The sequence below is a fragment of the Nelumbo nucifera genome, chromosome 3 (genome assembly GCF_055504915.1).
Source record: "Nelumbo nucifera cultivar China Antique chromosome 3, China Antique-T2T, whole genome shotgun sequence".
NCBI lineage: Eukaryota > Viridiplantae > Streptophyta > Magnoliopsida > Proteales > Nelumbonaceae > Nelumbo > Nelumbo nucifera.
In genome coordinates, this window is record NC_142651.1 from 35,957,407 (window position 1) to 35,982,702 (window position 25,296).

The window sequence follows — 25,296 nt, forward strand, 5'->3', positions numbered from 1 at the left end:
AAGGAGTTTCTTAGAAGCTTTGAAAAAGAATCACAAGTTGAGAAGTAATCTAGAAAAGAGCTGTATAGCAGGGGTCAATTTGGAGGCTAGGGAGATTGAGATTGTGGCAGAGAGTTTAGAAATTTCCATCTCTTTCTAGCCTTTACCTATCTAGGGCTTTTGTTATGGGCAAACCCTAGGGAGAGTAGATTTTGGAGCCTGGTGTTAGAAAAATTTGAAAATTTAGCCTCGTGGAAAAAGAACTACATCTCCTTGGGTGGTAGGATCACTTTGACAAGAGCCACACTTTTGAATCTGTCCACCTATTTCCTATCTATTTTTAGGATACTACCTAGGGAAGTAAAAGTTGGAGAAATTGATGAGAGATTTTCTTTGGAAATTGAGGGAAAGTAAAAAGGACCTTTTGATCAAGTGAGAGATTGTGTGTAAGAGTAAAGAGGAGGGGGCCTTGGGGTTAGGTAATGTGCACAAGAGTGAAGAATGTGATTCAAAATAAAATGACTATGGTGTTGGCCACAAAGGTGAGACAAACTTTGGCACATAGTTGTCAAGGTGACGCCTAGGTAATAAGGCATTCTTGGAGGGTCACCTCGCCCAAACGCCTACATATTTATATGTAAGACACCACACAATATTTTATATTTTTATTTTATGTTATTAATGAGGTTCAAAGTATCGGAAAGCAAGGTGTATCGAAAAGGTAATTTTAAGAGATGTATCAAGATACGCTTTGGAAACACATAGATATGAATGAAAAATCAAGATACACTAGAAAATCCAAAAAAATCCTTAAAAAATATGAACAACAATAAAAATGAGTTTTATGTGATTATAACTAATTTATTTAAACATAAAAACCCTTCTCTAATGATCTACATAAAGTATCAAGATATAATTAGTAACACTTGAAAAATAATAGAAGAACTAAAATGTATGTGTGTATATATACTAATATTTATTAGTTAATATTTTTTTAAGCCATTTATTAGTTATTATTTATTATATATAGATTTAGATAATATTTATTATGTATACAAGTTAATATATACCTTAATTTTTAATAAATAAATATAATTTGTATTCATCTTATTATTATATAATTTTTAATAATCAAATTTTAGCATTTGTTGGGAAACATCCACCAAGGCAAGAAAGATTACTTTTAAGTATAAAAAAACATGTTATGATAAGCAATTAGGTTGGCATATTGGTTAATTAATTATTGTTGTAAGCAAATGACTAGGGTTCGAAACTTGTTACCTTCTGTTTATGATTTTTAACAAGTTATTTGACTAAATAACATTTAATGACATATTAAATGCCTTAATCAAAGGTAACTCAAATGAGCATTTAATTAAATAATATTAGCATTTTTTTATCAATAACAGAATGCTATATTAAAGGCTTTAAATAATTTAATGACATATTAAATGCCTTTAAATTAATGACGTCTCAAATTTAAAGGCTTAATTAAAATTGATATTAATGAGAGAGAGAAGAGATTAATTAAATTTAAATTTGAATTTAAAAAAGAGAGGGAAATTAAATTAAGCTGATACATAATGTGTATCAGCCCATTTTGGGATTGTATCGGCCGATACATACCCGAAACGGTCCGATACAAGGACAATACGGACCCGTATCAGTTCAATACGGACGAAAAATTACAAAACTATCTAATTGTATATATTTCATGTATCAGAACTCTTCTGAAACAATATGTATCAGCCGATACGGGCTGATACGTTGCGATATTTAAAACCTTAGTTATTAATAGTAGTACAATGGATATTATTAGACTAAATTATTCATATTGTGGGTTTATAGTATTAATATTGCTATTCTTATAGTAGTTTATTTTTGTTATTTTCTTATTTGTTTGGGTTCAATCAAGATTCAAGACACAAGTTAGTAACAAAGTCTTGAACCCTTTAGGACTTTTAAAACATGAATTGGTAAGTAAAAAATAACTATAAGATCCAATTGACACACAAGAACAAGAACAATCAATAGGACTTCTTCTTCCTAGGACCAAAACAAGGGCTCAACCTTTATGTTTTGTACATCTCTTTCCTTTCTTATTTTCCTAGTCATACATATGTTAACTTTAACTTTTTTTTTATTGGAAACGGTAACTTTCATTAAGGATATCAAATAAACATCTTACACTGTCAACCACTCAGACAAAGAGTGTTGACCCCAACATAACATCAAGAGTTACAGTACAGCCCAAAAAAAGTTTGCCCTGACTGTCCCCTATTTTGCCAAGCTATCTACCACAGAGTTTGCTCATCTCCTTACCCATTTGAATGTTACTCCAACTTCCCTTGCCAAGCAAATTATTTCCCTTATTTGCTATCTATATTTCCATACACCTAACTTCTCTGTTTTCAGCCACCCTATTAACAATTTAGAATCCCCTTCCACCTCCAAGTTCTGAAATTCCCATTGCTTGGCACATCTCAGGCCATGTAGGAGAGCCAAAATTTCAGCTCTCATAGAGTTTCCCACTCCTATGGGACCAGAGTATAGCACCACCATTCTGCCTTCCCCATCCCTAAAGACTCCCCCAGCTCCCGAGGGTCCTGGATTACCCATGGAACTTCCATCAAAATTTAACTTTATTCCTTTTTGTGTTGCTAGTGTCCAAGAAAGCTGAAGAACAGGCTGTCTGGTTGAAGAGTTTGCCACTACTGACCAACCCCTTTGTATATCATCCACTGAAAAATCTTTAAATAAGTCACTTACTTTCAGCCAATGTATGACCTTAATGGCTACACGGTCAATGACTTGTTCCGTTGATCTTTGTGCCCCTTGGAATATTCTGTTATTCCTTTCTTCCCATAAAGACCAAAGAATGGCTGCTCTTGTTGCCCTCCACATCACTTTCTATCTATTGATATGGGTTTATACATATTTCATGAGAATTATGGTGATTATTAGTTAAAGATCACTACTTATTACTATGAAACCTAGGGATCTACCTTAGGATTTATATTTTTATTTTAAAAAACTCATCGCCTTGGAAACACCTAGGCGCCCACCAAGGCACTCCCCTATTGCCTAGTTTCACCCTGGCGCCTTGAAAACTATGCTTTTTTTTATCAATAACAGAAATCATTTTATTAATGAACAATAATATTACAGCATTTTGGGAAGAGATAGAGAAGCTTAACTCTCCCAAGAAAGAAAATAGAAAATATGATTACAATACAGCCCAAAGCATCTGTTCCCTTCCCACTCCTTGTTTCGCCAATGTATCTGCAAAGGCATTTGCAGTCCTCTTCACCCATTGATACTGAACTTCCACCCCCTAGTTAGCCATCTAGCCTCCCTTCTCTCATTTGCATATTTCCAGTCCATTATCCTTCTGTAACCAGCTTTGAGTCTCCTTCCACAATCAACTTTCCATTCTCATCTCTGAACACCCCACCAACACCCGAGGGCTTGGAATTACCTTCACAACTGCCATCAAATTTCAGTTTTATGCATCCTGGGCTTGGTGGGGACCACAAAGGAGAGGCAACTGATGAAAACGGAGCAGAATTTGCCACTTTCAGCCAGCTATTCAGCAGCATATCTGTAGAGACATCAGCAAACATATCTACAGACTTCAACCCATGCACCACCCTAACCATTATTACCTCAATGATACCTTCTTTGTTCCTTTCCTTATCAGAAAAGGTCCTAGAGTTCCTTTCTTCCCATATAGTCCAGCAAATAGCAGCCCTCACACATCTCCACATAACCCTACCCCTTTTCTTAGGCCATCTAAGGAAAGAAGAGGCAAACAAGCTTTGTATATCTGGTGGATGGTTCCATTTGCAATCAAAAAAAGAGATAAATCATTCCCATATATCAGCAATAAAAGGACAAGAAATTAGTAAGTGGTAGCAAATTTCACCGTTAACCTTGCAGAGAGTACACCAACTTGGGGACCAATTTGGCCTTTTCTTCTGGAGTAAATCACATGTATTACATCTTTCCAAGAATGCCTCCCAACAAAAAGCTCCAATCCTTAGAGGAATTGGCTCACCCCATATTTCCTTAACTAGGAAAGACTAAATAGAAATGTTGGTCTGTTGTGCCAAAGATTTAAAGAAAGAAGCACAAGAGAAAACCCCAGAGGGAGATAAAGTCCACATTCTCCTGTCCCTCTTTGACGGGTCCAAAACCACCCCATTCAAGATCTGAATTAAGTCACAACCATTCCCAATTCTGACTCCCTAAGGCCTCTTCTAAGACCCAAATCCCAATCATACCCAAAATTTGACTCATAAGGGACCAAAAAATCAGCCACACACTTCCCTTTGAAATGGGCGAGGGAGAATAACGAAGGAAATTGGACATAAAGTATTCATGGTTATCTAGAAAACGGATAGGATGTTGGTGTATCTCAGAGGGGCAACTTTGGCAACACCACAGAAAGCAATTCACAGTATACTTCTGCAGTTCCTCAGGTTTATCAGGTATGATGTTTGCTCTAGAAACTTAGTTTGATTCTGGGAGGATGTCTGGATTAGAGATACCCCCTTAAAGGACCTTTTACCATCCTTATTTTCTGTCTCTTTGTATAAAAAGATGTAATTTCAAAGTTTCTCGTCCGTTTTGTAAATCCTTCGACTTTGTAGGAAACTGTGGACCCCACATTAGTGTACTCGTGTGACAACCCTGAGTTGTACTTAGATTTAATTAAGTCATTGATTAGGATCAGCTTTCCTAGTAGGATTAGTTTTAATTTTATTCTATCTTATCTAGGATTAGTTTTTAATTATCTTATCTTGCCATGTAAGCATTAAGTTCTTTCACAATTAGGAAACTATGTATATAAATTCAAAGGGCGGGGCGGCTGTTTTTAATACACCAACCACTCTCTTCTCTCAAAAGCTCTTCCACGAGTTCTCCCTCTCTAACTCTCTTCTCCTCTTCTCCTCTTCTCTTCCTTTCTTTTATTTTCTGTTCAAAATCTAAAGAATATCTGTAGTCTTGTACGACTACTGACTCCAATTGGGATCTTGGGTTCCGCAAGGGGTTAAGGGATGAGGAAATCGATTGCTTGTCTAACTTGCTTTGCCTCCTCAATAAGGTTTGCTTAGACCCCTCTAAATCAAATAAACAGGTTTGGTCTACACAGCCCAACGGAACCTTCTCTTGTGCCTCTTTCTTTAAGTCCCTCTATCATTCAGCAGGTTTTCCCTTCTAAGGAGGTTTGGTGCAGGCTTGTTCCCCCAAAGATTATGGCTTTATGTTGGGAAGTGTCTTATGGGAAAATAAGCACCTTGGATAACCTACAAAAGAGAAGACCCTACCTATGTTACTCACCTAACCAGTGTATTCTCTGCAGCTCTCATGGTGAGGATAGTTACCACCTGCTAATCTCTTACTCCTTTATTCAAGAGTTGTGGGATTGGCTTTTGTCATTGTTTGGGTACAGATGGAACATGCCAGCAGATGTAAGCATGCTCTTTAATACTTCTACCTTTGTCTAGCCTAACAAAAGAGGAAAGGTTATGTGGAGATGTGCTAGAGCAGCACTAATTTGGACAATTTGGGAAGAAAGGAATGTGAAGACATTCCAAGAAAAGGAGAGAAGCTGCCAAGACTTAAAGGAGTGTATTCTGAATAGGGTAATACATTGGCTGAAGACGATGGATTTATTTAACCAATTCTCCTTTAATGATATTTGGAAAAATTAGTCAGCAGTAACAAGGTGTTCTTCCACAAAGATTAGGGTGGCAACTAGTTGGGCACTTCCTACAAAAGGTTTCTTGAAGCTGAATCTCTATGGGAGCAATCAACACAACCTAGGTCCCTCGAGTATGGGAGGAGTTACAAGGAATGAGCTCAGAGCGGTTTCACTCTACTACCCCAGTCCCTTGGAAGTTGGAGATTATACCAGGGCAGAATTATTAGCGGCCATTCAATGAGTGCAGTTTGCATCTGTGTTAGGTGTGGAAAGGTTGGTAATTGAAGGGGATTCCAAGGTGGTAGTGGGTTGGTTGAAGGATCTAAGTACTGCAGTGTGGTCCTACAAGAATGAACTCAAAAAAGTTCAAGTGAATAACACATAATATATTTGTTTTTATTATGTGTTATTCACTTGTTGTATCCTAAAGTATTTTAATCAATAAAAGTTTCAAAGTTATTGATCAAAAAAATAACACAGTATATATGTAAGAATATAATGGGTGGGGAAATCAGCAAATGCACTAGCTGATTATCTAGCTAAGCAAGGGGCAAATAGGGAATCTTTATTCTGGCTCAGGTGTAACTTAGTTGTTTTTATTTCTTTTCCTTTGTACTTTGGTAGGAGGGATCACAACTCACGCCCCTCCAAGAGAGGCTTGTATCAGCTTGATTCTATGAATTAATAAAATTACCTTATTCATTAAAAAAAAAAGGAGAGATTGGGGAGGAGGTCATTCATAGAACTAGAGCAGGATGAGCAAAATGGAAGGGTGCATCTCGAGTCTTATGTGATACATGAATACCACTTAGGCTAAAAGGCAAATTCTATAGAACAGCTGTAATGCCAGCTATGTTGTATGGAGCAAAGTGTTGGGCAGTTAAGAAACAATAAGTCCAAAACATTAGTGTAGGAGAAATGTGAATGCTTGGGGTAAGTGTTGCCTCATCGTCCAGAAGACAGCAAATAGTTGAGTGGTAACCCCCAAACTGTGGTTGGAAGAAACTTAACTTTGATGGGACTCATGGGAGTTGCATGGGCAATCCGGGTCCCTCAGGTAATAGGAGTCGTCACTAGGGACAAAGAGGGAAACATCATAGCCTTATAGTCAAGACCAGCCGAACAAGGTGATGTGGTTAGACCAGAGATACTGTCTGCAGTATATGGAGTTGAGAAGGCCAAAGATTTGGGTAATGATCGACTGATCATTGAGGGTGATTTGAGAACTGTTGTGAACTAGCTAAAGAAGGGGGAGGGGTGACATGTCATCTTAGGAATAACTGCCAACAGTCTAGCAGATGGTTTAGCTAAGCAAGGGGTAACAAAGAATTTCCTTGTATTGAGCTGAACTGTAATTCTTGGGTTGGGTCAGCTTTTCTGAAGCTGTGTTTTTTTTTCTTTTACACAACCTCTTGTTGTAATTATTTCTTTTATTATTAATGAAATCATTTCTGTGTTGCTGATCAAAAAATATATGTGAGAGATTAGATGGATGAATGGTAAAACCAAGAAGGGACAAGGTCATACAAAGGAACCTAGGAGTAGATTCAATAGGTGATTAAATGAGAGAGAGTAGACTGAGATGGTTTAGTCACGTGCATACAAGACCATCTACAGCACCCGTTATAAGAAGTGATCTCTTACAAGTTGAAGGGGCTAGAAGAGATAAGGACAGACCGAAAAGGACATGGGTGGAAGTAGTAAGAATTAAGAAATGATTTAAGCAATCATAATTTAACAATAGATATGGCACTGAACAGAACGGAATGGCAAAATGCGATTCATGTAGCCAACCCTATACAGTTAGGACAAGAACCCTATACAGTTAGGACAAAGTATGATGATGATGATGATGAGGTAATCAACACTTGCTTTTCAATATAGTGTAATGTGGAAAGGGATTATGTGTTTCCAGTCAGTATTCCTTAATCTTGTTTCCTCCAGAGTTGGTGATGGATCAACAATTAAATTTTGGAAGGATGATTGGTTGGGTATTGGAAAGCTGTGTGATCATTGTCCTCATCTGTATAGGTTGGGTATGAAGAATAGCTCCATTACAGAAGATTAATCAAGGTAGAGCAGTTCGGTGTCCAAAATTTAGGAGGTCTCTCTTTGATTGGGAAATTCAAGAGTGTGCAGATCTTCTGGCAAAGTTACAATCAACCAAGCCTCAAGTGGAAAGAAAAGACTCAAGATGGTGGAAAGAATCTAGAAATGGTATGTTCTCAGTCAAATCCTTCTATCAGTCCCAATCAAGGTCAAGTGGAGAAGATTCAGGGATGAAAGGCATTTGGGGAAACCCTATCCCCCCAAGGGTAGAAACTTTTGCATGGCTAGTGGCTTTTGATAGTATCTTGACTTCAAATCATCTCCAAGGCAGAAGCTTTCACATAGCTAGCAAATGCTATCTTCGTGAGAATGCTGAGGTTCTTGTCTTTCATTTGATGGTTGAGTGCCTTTTCTCCAAGTTCATTTAGGGTTTTTTCTTCAAGCTACCCAAAGCTGTGGGTGGTCTCCCAATTTGGTGGAGGAAATTTTCTCTAAATGGCCTAAGATTTCAAGAAATGACAAGGCGAAGATCACTTGAAGCTGCATTCCTTTCGCAATTTGCTGGGAACTTTGGAAAGAAAGAATAGCAGATTTTTTTATGGGAAAGCTCGCTCAAGGGAACATATAACACTTCTATGTGGCAAGCGAATTATGGGCTGGATTCATATTCTCCCAAAGTTCGAAGGAATTACAAAGGAAGATTTTGGTGTACTCTGAAGTTGGTCGTTTTTTCTTTCTCTTTTTTTGTATGGACTATGTTTTTTCTCCTTTTCTCTTAGTGTCTCTTCCCTTTTTGTTGTTTCCCTTTGCTGTTCTGTATTCCAGTGATACCTCATCACTATCAGGTGTACTTTTCCTATTAATAGAATTTCTTTTTTATTGATTACCAAAAAAAATACCCAGACTGAACCAATACCTTTAAAACAAGATCAAATCGCAAGAACCAAAACAAAGTCATAAATATCAAAGAAAAACTAAGAAAAGATTAGAAATGCTTCAAGGTGCTGCTAAAAATAAAAGATAAAAAGATTATAAAAGAAATCATACCAACAGTATTCTAACTACTGATCAAAGGGGTGATCAACACTTAAAGTAAAAAAGGATCAAATAAGAAAATCCAAAATAAGGCATGGATGATGATGATGATGATGATGAAATAAGAAAATCCAAAATATAGTAAGAAGCATCAAATGTTTGTATTTCTAAAAAAATTATTGAAGAGAACATCTAGATTCTGAACAGAAATAATACCTTTAAAACAGGATCAAATAGTAAGCATGTCATTAGAGTTGCTTCATGCTTCCTGTGAAACACAAAATGTAATATTAGAAGAAGAAATAGTCCAACAATTGAGAGGGTGATAGAGAGAGAGAAGGATGACACAAACAGAAGGTATTAGAATGCTTAACCTTGGTTGCAGCACATCATTTGTAGGTAAAACCATCGTCCAGTGAGCAATAAGTGACTTGGGATCAGCTTGACAGATATCCTTCCAATTCAAAAATTAAGAAGGATTAAGAGTTTAAGTTATGAAGTTATCACGTAATTTCCAAAAATTAAAAAGGCCTAATATATAATAATATTTTTTTTCTAGTGGACTGCACTGCCACAGTCCAATCTAAATGGCTATCGATAATATTTTGTTTGTTCAAGATATCAGGATGACACAAAATTTAAAATCTTCCTAAAGAAATGGATAAAACTATAAGTTTATTAGATAAAAGCACAATATTAATCATAGTCTACAAACCCACAACCAGATCTACAATCACAAAAGCCCTCACAGAATACATTGAACAATATGCTACTCATTGCCCTTACCTACAAAAACTAAATGAGAACACCAGAGAATGAGTAATATAGAAATTCGTTGCCCAGTTTAGTAAGAAAACAAAAAGGAACATTTGGAGATGCATGGAAACAACTAAGACCAAAATGGAGGACAGCAGAGGGAATGTAATCCTTAGAATTAATTGTGAGCTCTACTGAGAAATGGATACCATACCTAGTAGGGTTGTGAAATAGCCCTAAATGAAATGGAAAATGCAAATTGAATCTGTTAAGTGAGTTTGACACAATAATTGGGATCATTAGGTCAGCAGGGCCTTTTCTTTCAGTAAATGATATTACCAGAGATATTCACCCCTTTCTGCTTCTGCCCCATCCCCAGCAAACTCCCTTGAGGCCGTTTCCATCAGTGATGGGGCGATAACCCTTAATTTTGACGGTTGCGCCTTGGGCAATCTGGGCTTTGCAGGTATTGGTGGTACAGTAAGGGACAAAAGGGGCAATATCTGCTGGACTTTTAGTGGTCCAATTGGTTGGGCCGACTCCGCAAAGGCTGAAGTGATGGCTGCTCTCACTGGAATCAGGATAATAAAGAATTTGGAAATTCAGAATTTGATCATTGCAGGTGATTCAGCAAATACAATAAAATGGTTAAGAGACAAAAAAGGGGGCCCTTGGAGACTGAATCACTATCTGACTGAAGCTTGGGATTCTTTGGATGGTTTGAATGTTAACTTAGTTTGGATTCCTAGGGAACACAATCATACTGCAGATGGCCTAGCTAAATTTGGCGTGTATTTGGAGCATCTGTATAGTGGCAAGCTTCCTCCTTTGTAATCAATACCTGTGACAACCTTCAAAAAGAAGGCCAAGCTGGTCCTTATTCCTTTATATGTATCTTCTCCACAATGCTAGTAGAGAGACTGCACACCATTTATTAATCTCTTATTTATTTGTTTCTTGTATTTGGGAGTGGTTTTTCTCCTTTTACTGGCAAATGGACACTCCCAACAGGTTTGGCCAGCTTACTTTTTTATTAAGAAAAGGTAACCATCATATTCAAAAAAAAAGGAGAGAAATACAAAGATATACAAGAAAAAGAGGGCCTTGATTTTAAAAAAAAAAAAAGCCAAAGCCCAATCAGGACATATTTAAGCTGTTAGCACTATGCAAAAAAAAACTCCAGACTCAATTTATCTAAGAAATCAACCATTTGATTCAAATCTCTCGGAATCCACCTATAGCAGCAATCAAGGGAAACATAAAATTCATGAATTTCATGAGCCAGCCTCCATGGACCTGTCCCAAAATTGATTGCCCAACCAATCACAATCATAGAGTCCCCCTCCACAAGCAATGAACCAGAGAGAAGGTCTTTGGAAAATCTGAGCCCCTCAAGAAGGGCTTGAACTTCAGCTCCAGATGCATCCCTTGCAGTGAAAGGACCAATAAAAGCCCAAATCAGAGTGTTATCAGCTCTCAAGATAGCCCCCCCACCCACCACCCATTCCCATCTTTACCAAACCAGAATTTCTCAAACTGCAAGATGAAAGCTGAAAGCAGTAGAAGGTCTTGAGGCTAAGGAGAGAGTGAGTTGAAGAGCCAAAGGCAATGGCTTTAGGATTTCAGATTTCTATCAAGATTAAATAACTCTGATTCTATAGAAACTCTTATCTGTCAGCATCCACAATTTAACCAAAGAAAGGATATGCCTTCTAAGGTCTAACAAGGAGGGTGCTTTATTTTCAAAAATTCTTCCATTGTGTTCTTCCCAAATGCCCCACAGCACTGCATGAATTATTGCCTTCCAGAAGATCCTTCCCCTTATTCCCATTTTACTTCTTTTCCACTGGTGGATGAAATCACAGATGGTGTTTGGAGGGACCCAATGAAAGTTGCCATCCCACAATATGTCTAGGAAATATATTTTTTGAGAAGTGGTGAATATTTCATTAAAAAGATAAAATAAGACTGCTGAGGAGAGATTTCCTCAACAACCAGCTACAAGGGAAAGGATCCCAACAGGCTAAACATTATACAATGAAAATTTTATCAAAAAAAAATCACACAATGAAATCATTTTCCCACAAATAGCATCCCAATGATCCACAAAATGCTTAAACTGAAATCCCCTAAAGAAATCACCAATAGATACCCGTTTGATCAGAATTGCACCAGCAAACTACCAATGGAGAGACATTCCACAGGACCTTACCCATTTTGGAAAATGCCTGCCCCATCAAGAGGACAGAAGGGACACAAGATCTGGAGGTGTCACCCACTTCGTGCCAAAAAGGTTTAAAACATGGAACCACACCTTATGAGAGAAACTACAAAGAAGAAGGAGATGCTGAGCAGACTCTTCGCCCTCCCCACACAAACAACGATGATTAACTAGGTTTAGAACCATTCCTTTTTTCCTTAACACATCAATAGTAGGGAATTTACCCTTTGTAGCAGCCCAAATAAAAAGTTTAACCTTTAGAGGAATCCTGAGCTTCCACAAACAGACCCAAGAGGGCAAGGTCCCATCTGAGTTTAGCAGAAACTGCAACATAGAACTCACTGTAAAGAGGCCGGACTTCTCTTCGTTCCACCAAATCCTGTCTCTCTCTGTCAGCTGAAGTTGGGTTTGTTCCAACCTTTGTGCCCCTCCCTTTTTCTCATTGACCACCCTTGTTCCACCAATATATCTAGGAAATATCGCCACAATTCATGAACATGCCATCCCTTTTCCTATGCCTTATTTTTTTCTCATTGACCACCCTTTTTCCACCTCTTAGGATGTCTTCATTAGCAGTGCAATACTGTATCCTTTTGCATGTTAGACCAAGTAAAATTGCATTTTTGAGTGCATGCACCAAGGCTGCATTAGGAAATGATATAGAGAACCCACAATGCTTCTAATGGTTCCTACCCCTTGAATCAAGTTTTAACCCTAGAAGCTTCCACCAAATATTCAACCATTCAAGCTTAAAATAAAGTTAAATTAATACAGAAGGGCTAGACAGCAACTTTTCTAATAGAGTGCTAGGTACACAAGATATTCCCATCATTTTTTTTCATGGCTTAAACTGTTATCTATTAAAATAACTAACTCTAGGATTAGACCTGTTCATGGGCCGGGTGGCCAGACGGGCCGGCCCGGCTCCCGTACAGGCTTGAACAGGCTTTTTGGCCCGCAGGCTTAACCTCGAACCAAAAAGCCTGGCCCGCATAAAATTCGAGTCGGGCTCGGGCTTTGCCAAAATAGCCTGGCCCGGCCCGACCTAATATTAAACTTAAAATAAGTTATGTGATTATGTCCATTTGAATAAATTTTTTTGATTTAATAATGTAAAATTGTGTTTTAAAATATAAAAGAAAGGGAAAAAATACCATCTTTGTAGGCCCATTGTTCATTTAAATAGAAAAAAAAAATACTATCTGAATTTTTAATTCTAATTTGAATAGGAAAAATTGTTTTTTTTTTAATTAGGTCAGGCTTCGGGCTCGGGCTCGGGCTTCGGGCTTTTTATCAGGGCCAGGCTCGGGCCCAAGTTATAGGCCCGTTGGTTGGGCCGGGCTCGGGCTCGGGCCTAGTATATTTTCATTAGTGACAAGTGAAAGCCCGGCCCGAGCCCGGCCCATGAACAGGTCTATCTAGGATATAGGGAATCACTCAAAAATAAAGTTGAAACAAGAAATATGCTCAATTCCTATTAAAGAACAAGAAATATGCTCAATTCCTATAAAAAAACAAGAAATATGCTCAAGACTCAGTATTTCTCTAGTCAGCCATTTTAGAAATTGCATATATTTATAGATCCTAACACAGGCTATTGAGTCTTTCAGGTCCTGCAGGTGAAGGTATATCTCTCAGGGCTGAGCTCCTTGTACTGTTCCAAAGCTTAAAGCTAGCACACTCTATGGGTTGGCACGACCTAATAGTAGAAAATGACATCAAGTGGTGTTAAGTTGTTCTCAAATAGGGTAGGACCCTGATCTTTAACACGTCTAATTAGAGAGGCTAAACATTTGGGTATCAAGAGCCACAAATAGTGAGACAGGGTTAACAGGGTAGAGTTGTTATGAGGAATGCCAGGTCCAGGGCAATGTGTAGTGCACTACTGCTGCAAATTTCCTATGATACTCTGTACTGCCAGTCTATCACTGTTTCTACTAATTCCCTGCTCTCCAAACTTTGTGGAGTGTAAAGTTCTTCTAGCATCTTCTAATAAGAAACTAACACTGCATAAAAAGGTAAAATTTAAAAAAAAAAAACAAAAAAATATCAACTTACTGATCGAATAACTATGGCAGGAGAGGAACGCGAGGATTTTCAAGAACCAACACAGCTCCTCGGATACAGTATTTCAGAAAGTTATGGGAAAAATGTTTTCCTGGTTAGCAGTAAACAATGTTTTCAAGGACAGAAATTTTAATTCCTTTTTTTGCGGTTGGGAATCTTTTTGTAAATCAGGGTTTGGGGGTCTAGCTCTGCTGGTGCAGTTTTTGTAAATCCCTGTGTACAGCTCCTTGTTGTACATGTTTTGTCATAATGAATTCTTACTTTACCTGTTTCGAAAAAAAATTAAACTAACATTTTTTTTGATAAATGGAAATTTAAACTAACATTGACTAAACCAATAACTCTTATGACAAGAACCCACAATATATTTGAAAAAAAGAATGCCATTTGTCAACCAATGGTCAACTCTCAATTACAAAAATTGTCCTAGTTTATTGAAAATTCATAAAAATAAAATTCAAAATATCCCTTTGTTAACCATCCTTCTTCTGGGTAACATAGTTCTCAACTCCATATCTCCATTTCCATCTGACCTAAATGAGTTCAAATAGAACTTTGAAAGGACAATAACTAATTCAACATCTAGTTGAGAGAAGTTACTTTCATGCTGATGCAAAGAAATATTCACATCCATAGAACTCAATAAAGACCTCTTTCTAATCAAACCATGACATAGAAAAGCAAGACACCTGTATACAAATAATAGCAGCTACTCTAGCCTTAGAGCTGCGAAAGTAGTCTACATCTTTCAATTGCCCATCATTATCACTGTGTTCTGAATCTGACGATGTAAAACCAGCCATAGAAAACTCATTATCTGATAAACTTGGAGAATCCCAATCTTTATGTGACTGTAAGTTTATGCCCTCTTTTTTGCGTAGATGAGGGGGCCTATATCGACTACATCCAATTTTCTTTGTCTCTGACAAGTGGTTTGTAGAAGTGATTTCCTTCTTACACCTAGAACCTGGGCAAATTAATGCTGGCCTATTAGTAAGGCCATAGATGAAGAATATACGCAGAGCTGCTACAAAACTTGCCACCTACAAAATAAACAAACATAAATAAGTAAAAAACAATGTATGGGAGAAGTTAACCAAATTTTATCCCAAGTCCTGAAAATGGAGCTCTTGAACTTACATGCTCAGAAAGGGAACCTTTAGGATCTGAAAGAACCAAATGCAGACAACGCAAAAGAGAGGTGAAGAACCTGCCAAACAATGCTCATGATAGAAACCTAGTGGATGAGATGCACATTAAAGACGGTAAATTATAGAAAGTTACCTGGACATGACATTGCTTTCCATCTGTATGCTCTTAAATGGGAGTACATCCATCACTTTCCTCAAAACCTAGATCACATCAGGAAATCTAAGCCTTTCATTCAATAAGATACCATCAAACTGGCAGAAGGATAGGCTCACCTCAAGTGCTGATTGCCACATATCAACTTGAACAGAAGATCCGAGTCTTAAGAATGCATCAGCAATCATAACAAATGCAGTGATCTCAACCTCCCATAAATTGTTGGACTTAAGAACTATTCTATTATCTGTAGTTTGAGGCTGATTTCCAAATGAATGAGCTAATGACAATAACACAGTGTGACAGCTTACAACAACATGGAGAAGGAGCCTGACTAGCTGTGTGGTTTCCAATGGTGAACACTTTCTACCATATGCATTAGCAAAATATCTGAAGACAATTAAGTCAATACTTTTAGAATATCCTCCAACATGAAAGAAATGAGACATTTTCCCTTTTTTATTGTCAAGATTTTCTTCTACATTTTAGAAAGATAACAAGAATTGGTTGCATTCTAACAGCTTTAGACAACCAAAAAAAATATAATTTTCGCATTCCACATGTGAAGGAACAAAGGCCACATGTATCATTTAAAATTTAATAACAAGCTAACAAAGAGAAGGATGTTCAAGAAATTTTTTATGCTACAAGTTTTTTAATCAAATTTATGTAAAACAGCTAACCTTAGGATCTCTAAAACCTGCATGGTGACTTTTGTTCCACTTGAGTTCTCTAAGAAAGCTTTCTCAGCATCAACTTTGTTAAAGAAAAAATGCACCACATTTCGGAGAAACCCCAATGTAAGAGCCCAAGAAGATGAATTCATTTCCAGAGAGACGTGGCGGCTAACTTCATGAATCTGCACCAAACAAGAATGAGAATTACATATTTTACAAAGAGGCTGGAGTTGCATGGGAACTCTCGTGCAAGAAAGGAAGTTTCTAACCGATTTTGTTTTATAGGTAAATGAGGTTACATTAATATAATGACAAAAAAAGTTATCAAGGACTCTGATATAGATTTGTTTAACATCACTAGTTAAACAATTTGTGTGGTTGACATCACATAATTGGGATCGGAGTAAAGCTATACTAAGATTACAGTAGCGATATAATGACATATGCTACATTGTGACTTGTAAGAAGGAAAAAATATGCAAATGTGCAGAATCACTAAGATCTTAAGGTCCCATTAAGAATACGTAACTACCCACAAATGCATATACTACAGTCTGAAACTTGTGACAACTGAAATATACGCAGAAGCTGTTAGCACAAAAGCTCGATATCCAATTAAAAAATAACTCGATTTCACTAAGCAGGAGTTCTAACCGACCCCAAACAGTTGAAGTGGAAATATTTTAGAGTTAGACACTCTACAGGTACAGTATAAACCTTGCAATAACAGAAACAATTACCAAGTGTAATGTCTGAAGAAATAGAGTGTCCACGTCTTCACTTTCCGAAGTGGTTGCCACCAATTCCACCAGAAACATAACATCTGAAGTAACCTGAGCCACTCACCACGTATGTCACCATTAGATCCCAAAACCAAACACTTAGGCGTAATTGGCATGCAGATTGCAGAAGATGGCATGGAACATTGTTTACCTCGTGAAGGGGCAGTTCGGGTGCAGCGACAACCAAAGAATCGGAGTGGGAAAAGATGAAGTGATGAAGGAGTGAAAGGAGTGAGGTGCGAGGTGGAAAAGTTAGGGTTTCGTCCCTCAAGGTGAGAAAGGCAGTTCTCCATGATCTTAGTGAAGAAGATGCAGCCATGAATCAAGCTCTAAGCACTCTATAGATTCATATGTAGCAAAAAATGTCCGGATAGAAGAGCTGTGACGGCCATCAGCGATCATCGATTCAGGAAACTGCTTTACTAAAGTCGGTAATGAGTCGGTGACGAGTCAATATGGAGAGCAAATGGGTCGGTTTTATCCGAAACCGATTGCAACCAACCACGAACCGGCCTTGTTCCAATCGATTCTCGGGTTGAACCAGATTCCAGATTCTTTTATTCTTTCCTTACATTTTCTAAGGTTAAACCAATGGGTCGGATCCGGTAAAGGGTATATTGGATCCGATCAATTTGAATATGATAAGAATCCATTGAGTTTTCAAGAATATGATTTGAATTCGAATTTAAATGTCTTGTTGGATATTTGATTCAACAAGGGTTGTGCTATGTCGCCCTCTCTCGTGAAAAATTTGGGGGTCGGCCCGACATGGCCCAGACCTGTGTCATGTTGTACTGTATCCAAGCCAGGCTGGCCCATAGACCAAGCCTTGGCCCAAGTCGGACCATAGATCGAGTCAAAGTTATTTTTGCCTATTTATTTAAAAATTTGAAAAAAAAATTAAAATTTTAATTTTATATGAATTTTGATGTATACAATTGCTTATATATACAATAATTAAATAAATTAGTATAATAAAATTGAAAACAATTGTTTATGTTATTAATATATTATATACTATATATTATTATATAATTATAATTTATATAATATATTGTATATTATATATGTAAATACATAAAAATATATAAATATTATGTGTATATATATATAAATATATAAATAGTATATATGGGTCGTGCTGGGTCAGGTCGGGCCCGCCCGCTTTGTGGTGCCATGCCGTGTCGGCCTGTCGACTTTGAACCCTAAGCCCAACATGACACAGACCATCGTGTCGGGCTTGGTACGGCCCGTGGGTTATTGTGTCGTGCCATGCCGAGCCGGGCCACAAGCAACACGACCCGATTTACACCTGTAGCAGTGAAGAAATTTTCTCCTTTTTTTGAATTTTTTATTTTTTTATTCCATATCATTTTTTAAACAACCAATGAAATGCACTTTCCTATAACCTAAATAATCTCTTCTCCTAAAATTTCTCCTAAACTACCTCCCCCACTTTCTCCAAAATCATCTCTAATTCTATTTATCTTATAAATTATCTCTAATTCCTATTTATCTACAAAATTATCTCTAATTTAGTAGAGTGTTTCTCTCATAAATTATCTCTAATTCCTATTTATCCTCTCCCCTTCTTTTTATCTATATATACCTAAAGAAGGTTTGGATTAAAAATTTTAAAAATTATTTAAATATTCAAACAAAATTATATAATAACTTTTAAAATATTTACTAAAAACACAAAAAATAATTTTATATTTTTATAAAATATATCACGAAATTATGTACTAACAATTTAAATTATGTTTTTCCAAATTATCAATTTAAATGTTTTTCAAATATTATGTAATAGCTTTAAATAAATAAAATTTAAATAACAAAAAATTTAAATATTTTATAGATTATTTAAATATTTATCACAACTACATTTTAAATAGTTAAAATAACAGAATTATGTAATAAATTTAAAAAGATTCTTTAGAGTAGAAAAATAATTATAACATAATATTAAAATTAATAAGAATTTAATATATATTACAAAATTAATAATGAAATTACGTAATAATAGTATAAATTATGATTTGTGGACAATTAAATTCAATAGATAATTAATATTTTAAATATTTTACATATTATTTAAGTATTTAAATAACAAAATATTTAACATAACTAGTTTTTGAATAGTTAAAATAAAGAAATTATGTAATAAAGTTAAAAAAATCTGAAAAGTAGAAAAATAATTCTAACATAATATTGAAAATAATAATAATTTAATATTTTTACATAAACTAATTTCACTTATATCAAGTAATAATTCGAGAAAATAAATTTCAAAAAAATAATATTTATTAATAATAATTTTAAACTCTTAATCTATATTTATTATATAATTATATATACTAAAATTAATATTTGTTGTATTTTAGTAATTATTTATTATTTTTTGTGATAGATGTATTTTCAATGATTATGCATAAATTTATTTTGTTTTGTTATTTAACAGAAAACTTTCAATAGTTATTGGAGATTAAACTACTATTATTGAATTTTTTAAATTTAATTTATTGTACTTATTGTTTTTATTGTATTTCTATTATAACTTATTGATTAATTAATATTTATTAGATATTAGACTATTATTTGAGATTATACTATTTATTGACTAAGTTAATATATTTTTTGTACTTATTGTATTTTTTCATTATCAATATATTTTCAACAATTGTTTATTTTCGCTATAAATTTTCAATAATTATTAGAGATTAAACTATTGTTATTTATTGGAGATAAGATTATTAATTTAGCTAAAATTATTTATCGGGTCGGTTGGTTTCATAAGTTTGATGAATAAACCTAACTGGAATTAATTATTGTTATTTTTGTATTATAAAAAAATTATTAAAAGTAGTATATAAAATATGAATAAGTATTGATTATTTAAAAAATTGAAAATATAAAATAATTGTATACTCTTATGTGTTTCTATTAAGGGCATTTACTAAAACACACCTTATAGTTTTACATATTTACTTAAACCTACCTTATAGTTTTCATAACATCCCATCTATTTCGCACTCTTGCCCATCAAGTGTGGAATGTCTTTAATTTTTATCTCCTATTTTTTTGCTTCCATATACATATATTGATAAAGAGACATGATACACACATCTCATCCACTTTGGAGTCAACCCACCATTTTATAGTTGAAGCTTTGTTAACTCCCATTTTTTGAATCGTTTGTTCTCTTTTTTATTTTCCAATTGCATTCTTTCAAAGAACATTCTCACTTGGTACTTGGCAGAGTAAGTTCTCTTCTCATGATCAACCCACCTACATCTCTTTTTTTTTATTTGTTTTGTTTCTATTCGCGTCATACTTTATATTGAGAAAAAAGGGGGGAGAAGAACACCAAATCGGCAAATCACTTCACCAACTCCTATCTTCATTCTCTATTTTGAATCCAGTATAAGTTTTGTTGTTTTTTAACTAAAAACAAGGGCTGAAAGACATTGTTTTCGACAATAGACAAGGTGAAAGTAGACCAATTGTGACCAGTGCGCTTTACTCTTGAATCTAGGTATAATTTTGGGAGAATGACTGATCAGCCCAAGGTCAGAATTTGTATGTTCAAAAATACTGTCGGGGTAGGTGCCAGCTTGAAATTGATGCCAATTCACGGGCGGGCGTTGGTGTATAGAATGTGGGTTGTTGACCTTTTGAATGTTTATAACTCTGTAATGAAAATCAGAAATCTACATTGGGCAAATCTGTACTTCTCTGTACAATTTTTTTCTCCTACATGTTTTGATTTAATGTATACTGCAAAATAGATGTTATTAGTAAGAAAAATAGTAAAAAAAACACAAACACAATAACTTGATGCTGTTAAAAAATTCATTTTGCCTTAACTGGGCAAAGAAGATGAAGATAAACAGTTCAGTGTCGACCTGTTTTCGATAATCAATTAATGGGTCAAAACCAACTCATATTAACTACACCATAGTTGGAATATTTGCCCTGTTATACAAGGTTGGAATATTTGTCGTGTTAAACACGAGTTAGTGTTAAATAACAAAAATTATAACATACATTATTTAATTTAATCCACATTATTTGAATAATGAATTTTAAATATTTAGTTAATGGATTAAATAACAAAAATTAAATACTTAAATTATTTCAGTATTTAAATAATGAATTAAATATTTTAACATTTTGTTATACTTTTGTAAAAAAACGTAACTAAATATTCAAAAATTATTTAGCTTTTTATTTTTTCTTAATTTTTTTAATCCACGTTTTTTGAATTGAATGAATTAAATTTTTGTCATTTAAAATTCATTAAACAACTTAATAGATTTTGAGTTATTTAACATAACTATTTTTAAATAACAAGAAATATATAGTTTTTAATTTTTGAATCCATGTTATGTTATAAATATTTAACATAACTATTTTTAAATTATTTAAGCAATTAACATAATGAAATAAGTATTTATTTCAACTAATGGTATTTGTTTAATTTATTAACAGTATTCATTAACGTTATTTTAAACATGGTATATAATTAATTTAATTATGGTATTTATTTAAATAGAAATATTTATTTAATTACAGTAATTTATTAATTAACATTATTTTTTATTTATTAAATTAGTGTTATTTAATTGTGATATTTTTTTATTAATTACAGTATTTATTTAATATCAATATTTATTAATTAAGTAAATCAATCACGGTATTTAATTAATTTTAACAATATTAAATCATTAAAATACGATATTAAATTTCAGAAAATTGTTTAATTGTGACATTTTATTGCAATACTTAATTTCAGATATTTATTATTTGTTTAATTATTTTCAGAAAATTTTTAATTGTGATATTTTATTGAAATACTTAAATAAATAAATATTTTCAGATATTCAAATATTTATTATTAATTTAATTATTTTCAGAAAATTGTTTAATTGTGATATTTTATTGCAATACTTAATTATCATATGTTTATTTAATTATTTTCAGAAAATTATTTACTTGTGATATTTTATTGCAATACTTAAATTATTAGTAAATATTTAGAAAATTAATTTTTTCGATATTTAATTAACTGTAATAATAAATTTCCTGAAAATTAAAAATAAAAAATATATTTAATTATTTTCAGAAAATTACTCTCTCTCTTTCTCTACATAGCATTTGTCTTCCATGTGTTTATAAATGATTTTAATGTGATTACATACCATATGATATGATTTGCATACGTTTCTATTGATTTTGTTGTGATTCCATACAATATTTGTAGACATTTTTCATGTTAGCAAAAATTTTCAAAAATTGATTAAGTTTACTTTCAATAAAATGGCATAAATAGAAATTTAAGAAATTTAGATTACCAATATTTCCAAAATTAATATGATAATTTGTAGAAGTCAATAGAAAAAAGTAAAAAATTACTAATATATAACAATAATTTATTACATAAATTATTCAATTTAATACACGTTATTTGAATAATGAATTTTAAATATTTAGTTAATGGATTAAATAACAAAAATTAAATACTTAAAATTTTAAAATATTGAAATAATTAATTAAATATTTAAAATTTTTGTTGTTTGAAATTTTTATAATTTTGTAAAAAAATGTAACTAAATATTCAAACATTATTTAGTTTTAAATTTTTTAAATTTTTAGTCCACGTTTTTTTTTAATTTATTGAATTAATTTTTTGTCACTTAAAATTCATTAAATAACATAATAAATTTTAAATTATTTAACATAACTACTTTTAAATAACAAAAATAGTTTTTTAGTCCATGTTATGTTATAAATATTTAAAATAACTATTTTTAAATTATTTAAGCGTCAACTAACAGTATTTACTTAATTCATTAATAGCATTCGTTAACGTTATTTTAAATATGGTATATAATTAATTTAATTCTGATATTTATTTAAATAATAGTATTTATTTAATTGCGGTATTTTATTAATTAACAGTATTTTTTATTTATTAAATTAGTGTTATTTAATTGTGGTATTTTTTATTAATTATAGTATTTATTTAATATCATTATTTATTAATTTAATTATAGTACTTAATTAATTTTAACAATATTAAATAATTAAAATACGATATTAAATTTTAGAAAATTGTTTAATTGTGATATTTTATTGCAATACTTAAATATACTTGTGGTATATATTTAAATAATAGTATTTATTTAATTACTATATTTTATTAATTAATAGTATTTTTTATTAAATACAATATTTTTATTTATTAAATTAGTGTTATTTAATTGTGGTATTTTTTGTTAAATATCATTATTTGTTAATTAATTAAATTAAATATGTTATTTAATTAATTTTAACAATATTAAATAATTAATATACGGTATTAAATTTCAGAAAATTGTTTAATTGTAATATTTTATTGCAATACTTAAATAAATATTTTCAGATGTTTGTCCTTTATGCAACAGGGGACTGGCGAGGATATTTTAATTGTTTTAATTTTATAAATGCTTCATTATTTTTTGGAACAAATTTTGATTATATATATGAGATTTTATACTTTTTAATGAAAAAATTATCTTTGAATTCCATTATTTCAATATTGTTTACAAAATGCTTTATTCTTAATTGTTATATTTATTTCTATTATGTATATACTATTTGATTACTCTCATTTTGTCATTATAATAAAAATTATGTTAATTATTTGATTATTTTAAAATAATGACATTTTATCCAGCCTTAATTTCTAAGATGAATTTTATTAAAAAGTATTGGGACTTCAAAGGTTGTTATATCAAAAAATTGGATATCCACACTTTCCAAAAAGATGATAATATTTAGAATGTGTGCAAGTTGATATTTATTAACTCTTAGGAATATTTGTATATTCTTATGTTTACACAAGTATAGTTAATATTCGTTCAACAAATTTACCATTTTTTATTTTTGCAAGGGTATGATATTGAAGTCAAAATGTATGGTGCAAAAATTGAATCATTCTGGAATGAGTTAAATAAGGGTGTAGTGTATTGCATTTCAGGGTTGATGATTAATTGTGTTGATTCTATTTATACATTAACATATGCTAATATAAAATTGCAATTCAATAAAAATACAAAAATTATATGTAGTATTGCCAATTGCATAGAAATCCCCCTATACAAGTACAATGTTGTAACATTTGATCATATTCTAGAATATAGAATATGCAAACAAAAAGGTTTTTGTAGGTATGTTTCAATTTATTCTTTTCTTAAATATATAAAAAATATGTCATTCTTTTTAACATTTGTATATAATGTAGGTGTCATTAGAACAATCATTTATATGGGTGATACTTCCCTAGTGTATCCAAATTCAAATAAAAAGGAAATTATTTTATTAGATCAACAATACATTTATTTAATATTCTTTTGTGTAGTATTTAATATTATTTATGATAAAATGTATGATTTATGGTAGGTTGATGCCAACGAGGTTCACTTTATGGAACAAGTTTTCAGATATTGTTCATTTTAGTGCTAAAGAAATAAAATAAAAATTTACAATTATCATTGGAAGTTGTGTTAAGGTAACCCATTATAAAGGTAATATTAAATTTATTTATTTTTGAATAATATAACATCTCTTCTTATATGTTAAACATCACAATAGGATACACTATTTCTACCATGAAGAGTACAAGGTTGTCTTTCAACTCTTTCACTATAGAGGAGGAATTGCTTTTGTCATGGTACATAATGATTGATAATTACTACTTTAAATAAATTGATAAGTATTTTTCTCAATGACTAAAGTTAATGTATACGAGATTTTTACTTCACAGGTTTGATGATACCGAAGAGGCAATCAAACTGGTTCAACATTACTATAAATTATGGAGAATTTAAAGTGCATTTTTATGTTTATAGACAATGTATTATTAAACCATATTATTTTAGTATAATATTTACATTGCTCTTCTCTTATAGATTATAATCATATAATTTAAACATTACAATCTTTTATTTTGATGGTATTATACTATATTATTGCGATGTCAAACATAAAATGTATGTTTGCTATTATTTATTTCTATTATTTCACTTTTGGTAGAATTGGACTGAAAACCCATATGGGCCTAGTGCTTTAGAATGATTCGGAAATCAATAAACAAATCCAAACTAACGTTACGCATTCCCGAAAGGTTATAGCTCTCTCCACTCCTTTTGATTATTAAACACCTACCTTTATTTTACACCTGAAGATAAAACCAAAGAAGAGAATTGCATATGTTGAACAACATCCTTGATTCAAAAGCTACACTTCTCCTCTCTAGAGGTGATTATATCTCAGTATCAATCTATCCCATGTATCCCCCTCTCCTCTGCTTCTCCATCCTTCTTCTTCGATTAATGAACTACTTCATAATTTGGTGGTAGGAACTCATACATACGATGTTGCTGCAAAACTATCGACAAATTGCGCCCCACAAGGACCCGTTCATCTCCTTCCCCATAGGAGACCAGTCTCTATCATTCCTATCAAGAGCCAAGAGCCGATCGGTTATCCAAGATCTCTGAAATGAAACGGTATTTAGACGTGGATTTCTAGTCAAAACCCAGACAAAGATCAAACACCTTCACTGGGAATCACTAAATGAAATATTATACTCGAGAACTTTCAGAAGAGAACTCGTCTGTTAATGTGGGTCCCTGTACGTTGAAAAATTTTTCAAAGAAAATAGCAGAAGTCGAA

The 25,296-nt window shown here is 32.9% G+C and overlaps 1 protein-coding gene across 4 annotated transcripts in view; it reads right to left on the bottom strand.

The window, feature by feature from the left end:
* LOC104593042 (ARM repeat superfamily protein) overlaps nucleotides 1-17,015 on the bottom strand; it is a 93,234-nt gene extending 76,219 nt beyond the window's left edge. For all 4 annotated transcript variants that reach the window (XM_088900441.1, XM_010252701.3, XM_010252692.3 and 1 more), the window contains exons 1-9: nucleotides 16,730-17,015; nucleotides 16,537-16,629; nucleotides 15,803-15,978; nucleotides 15,239-15,509; nucleotides 15,099-15,166; nucleotides 14,955-15,024; nucleotides 14,504-14,857; nucleotides 9,145-9,224; nucleotides 8,987-9,038 (exon numbers count right to left, since the gene is read on the bottom strand). In XM_088900441.1, the coding sequence (XP_088756567.1) occupies nucleotides 8,987-9,038; nucleotides 9,145-9,224; nucleotides 14,504-14,857; nucleotides 14,955-15,024; nucleotides 15,099-15,166; nucleotides 15,239-15,509; nucleotides 15,803-15,978; nucleotides 16,537-16,629; nucleotides 16,730-16,897 (1,332 nt within the window). In that variant the 5' untranslated portion in view covers nucleotides 16,898-17,015. The remainder of the gene's footprint in view (nucleotides 1-8,986; nucleotides 9,039-9,144; nucleotides 9,225-14,503; nucleotides 14,858-14,954; nucleotides 15,025-15,098; nucleotides 15,167-15,238; nucleotides 15,510-15,802; nucleotides 15,979-16,536; nucleotides 16,630-16,729) is intronic.
* Nucleotides 17,016-25,296: the final 8,281 nt, after the last annotated feature.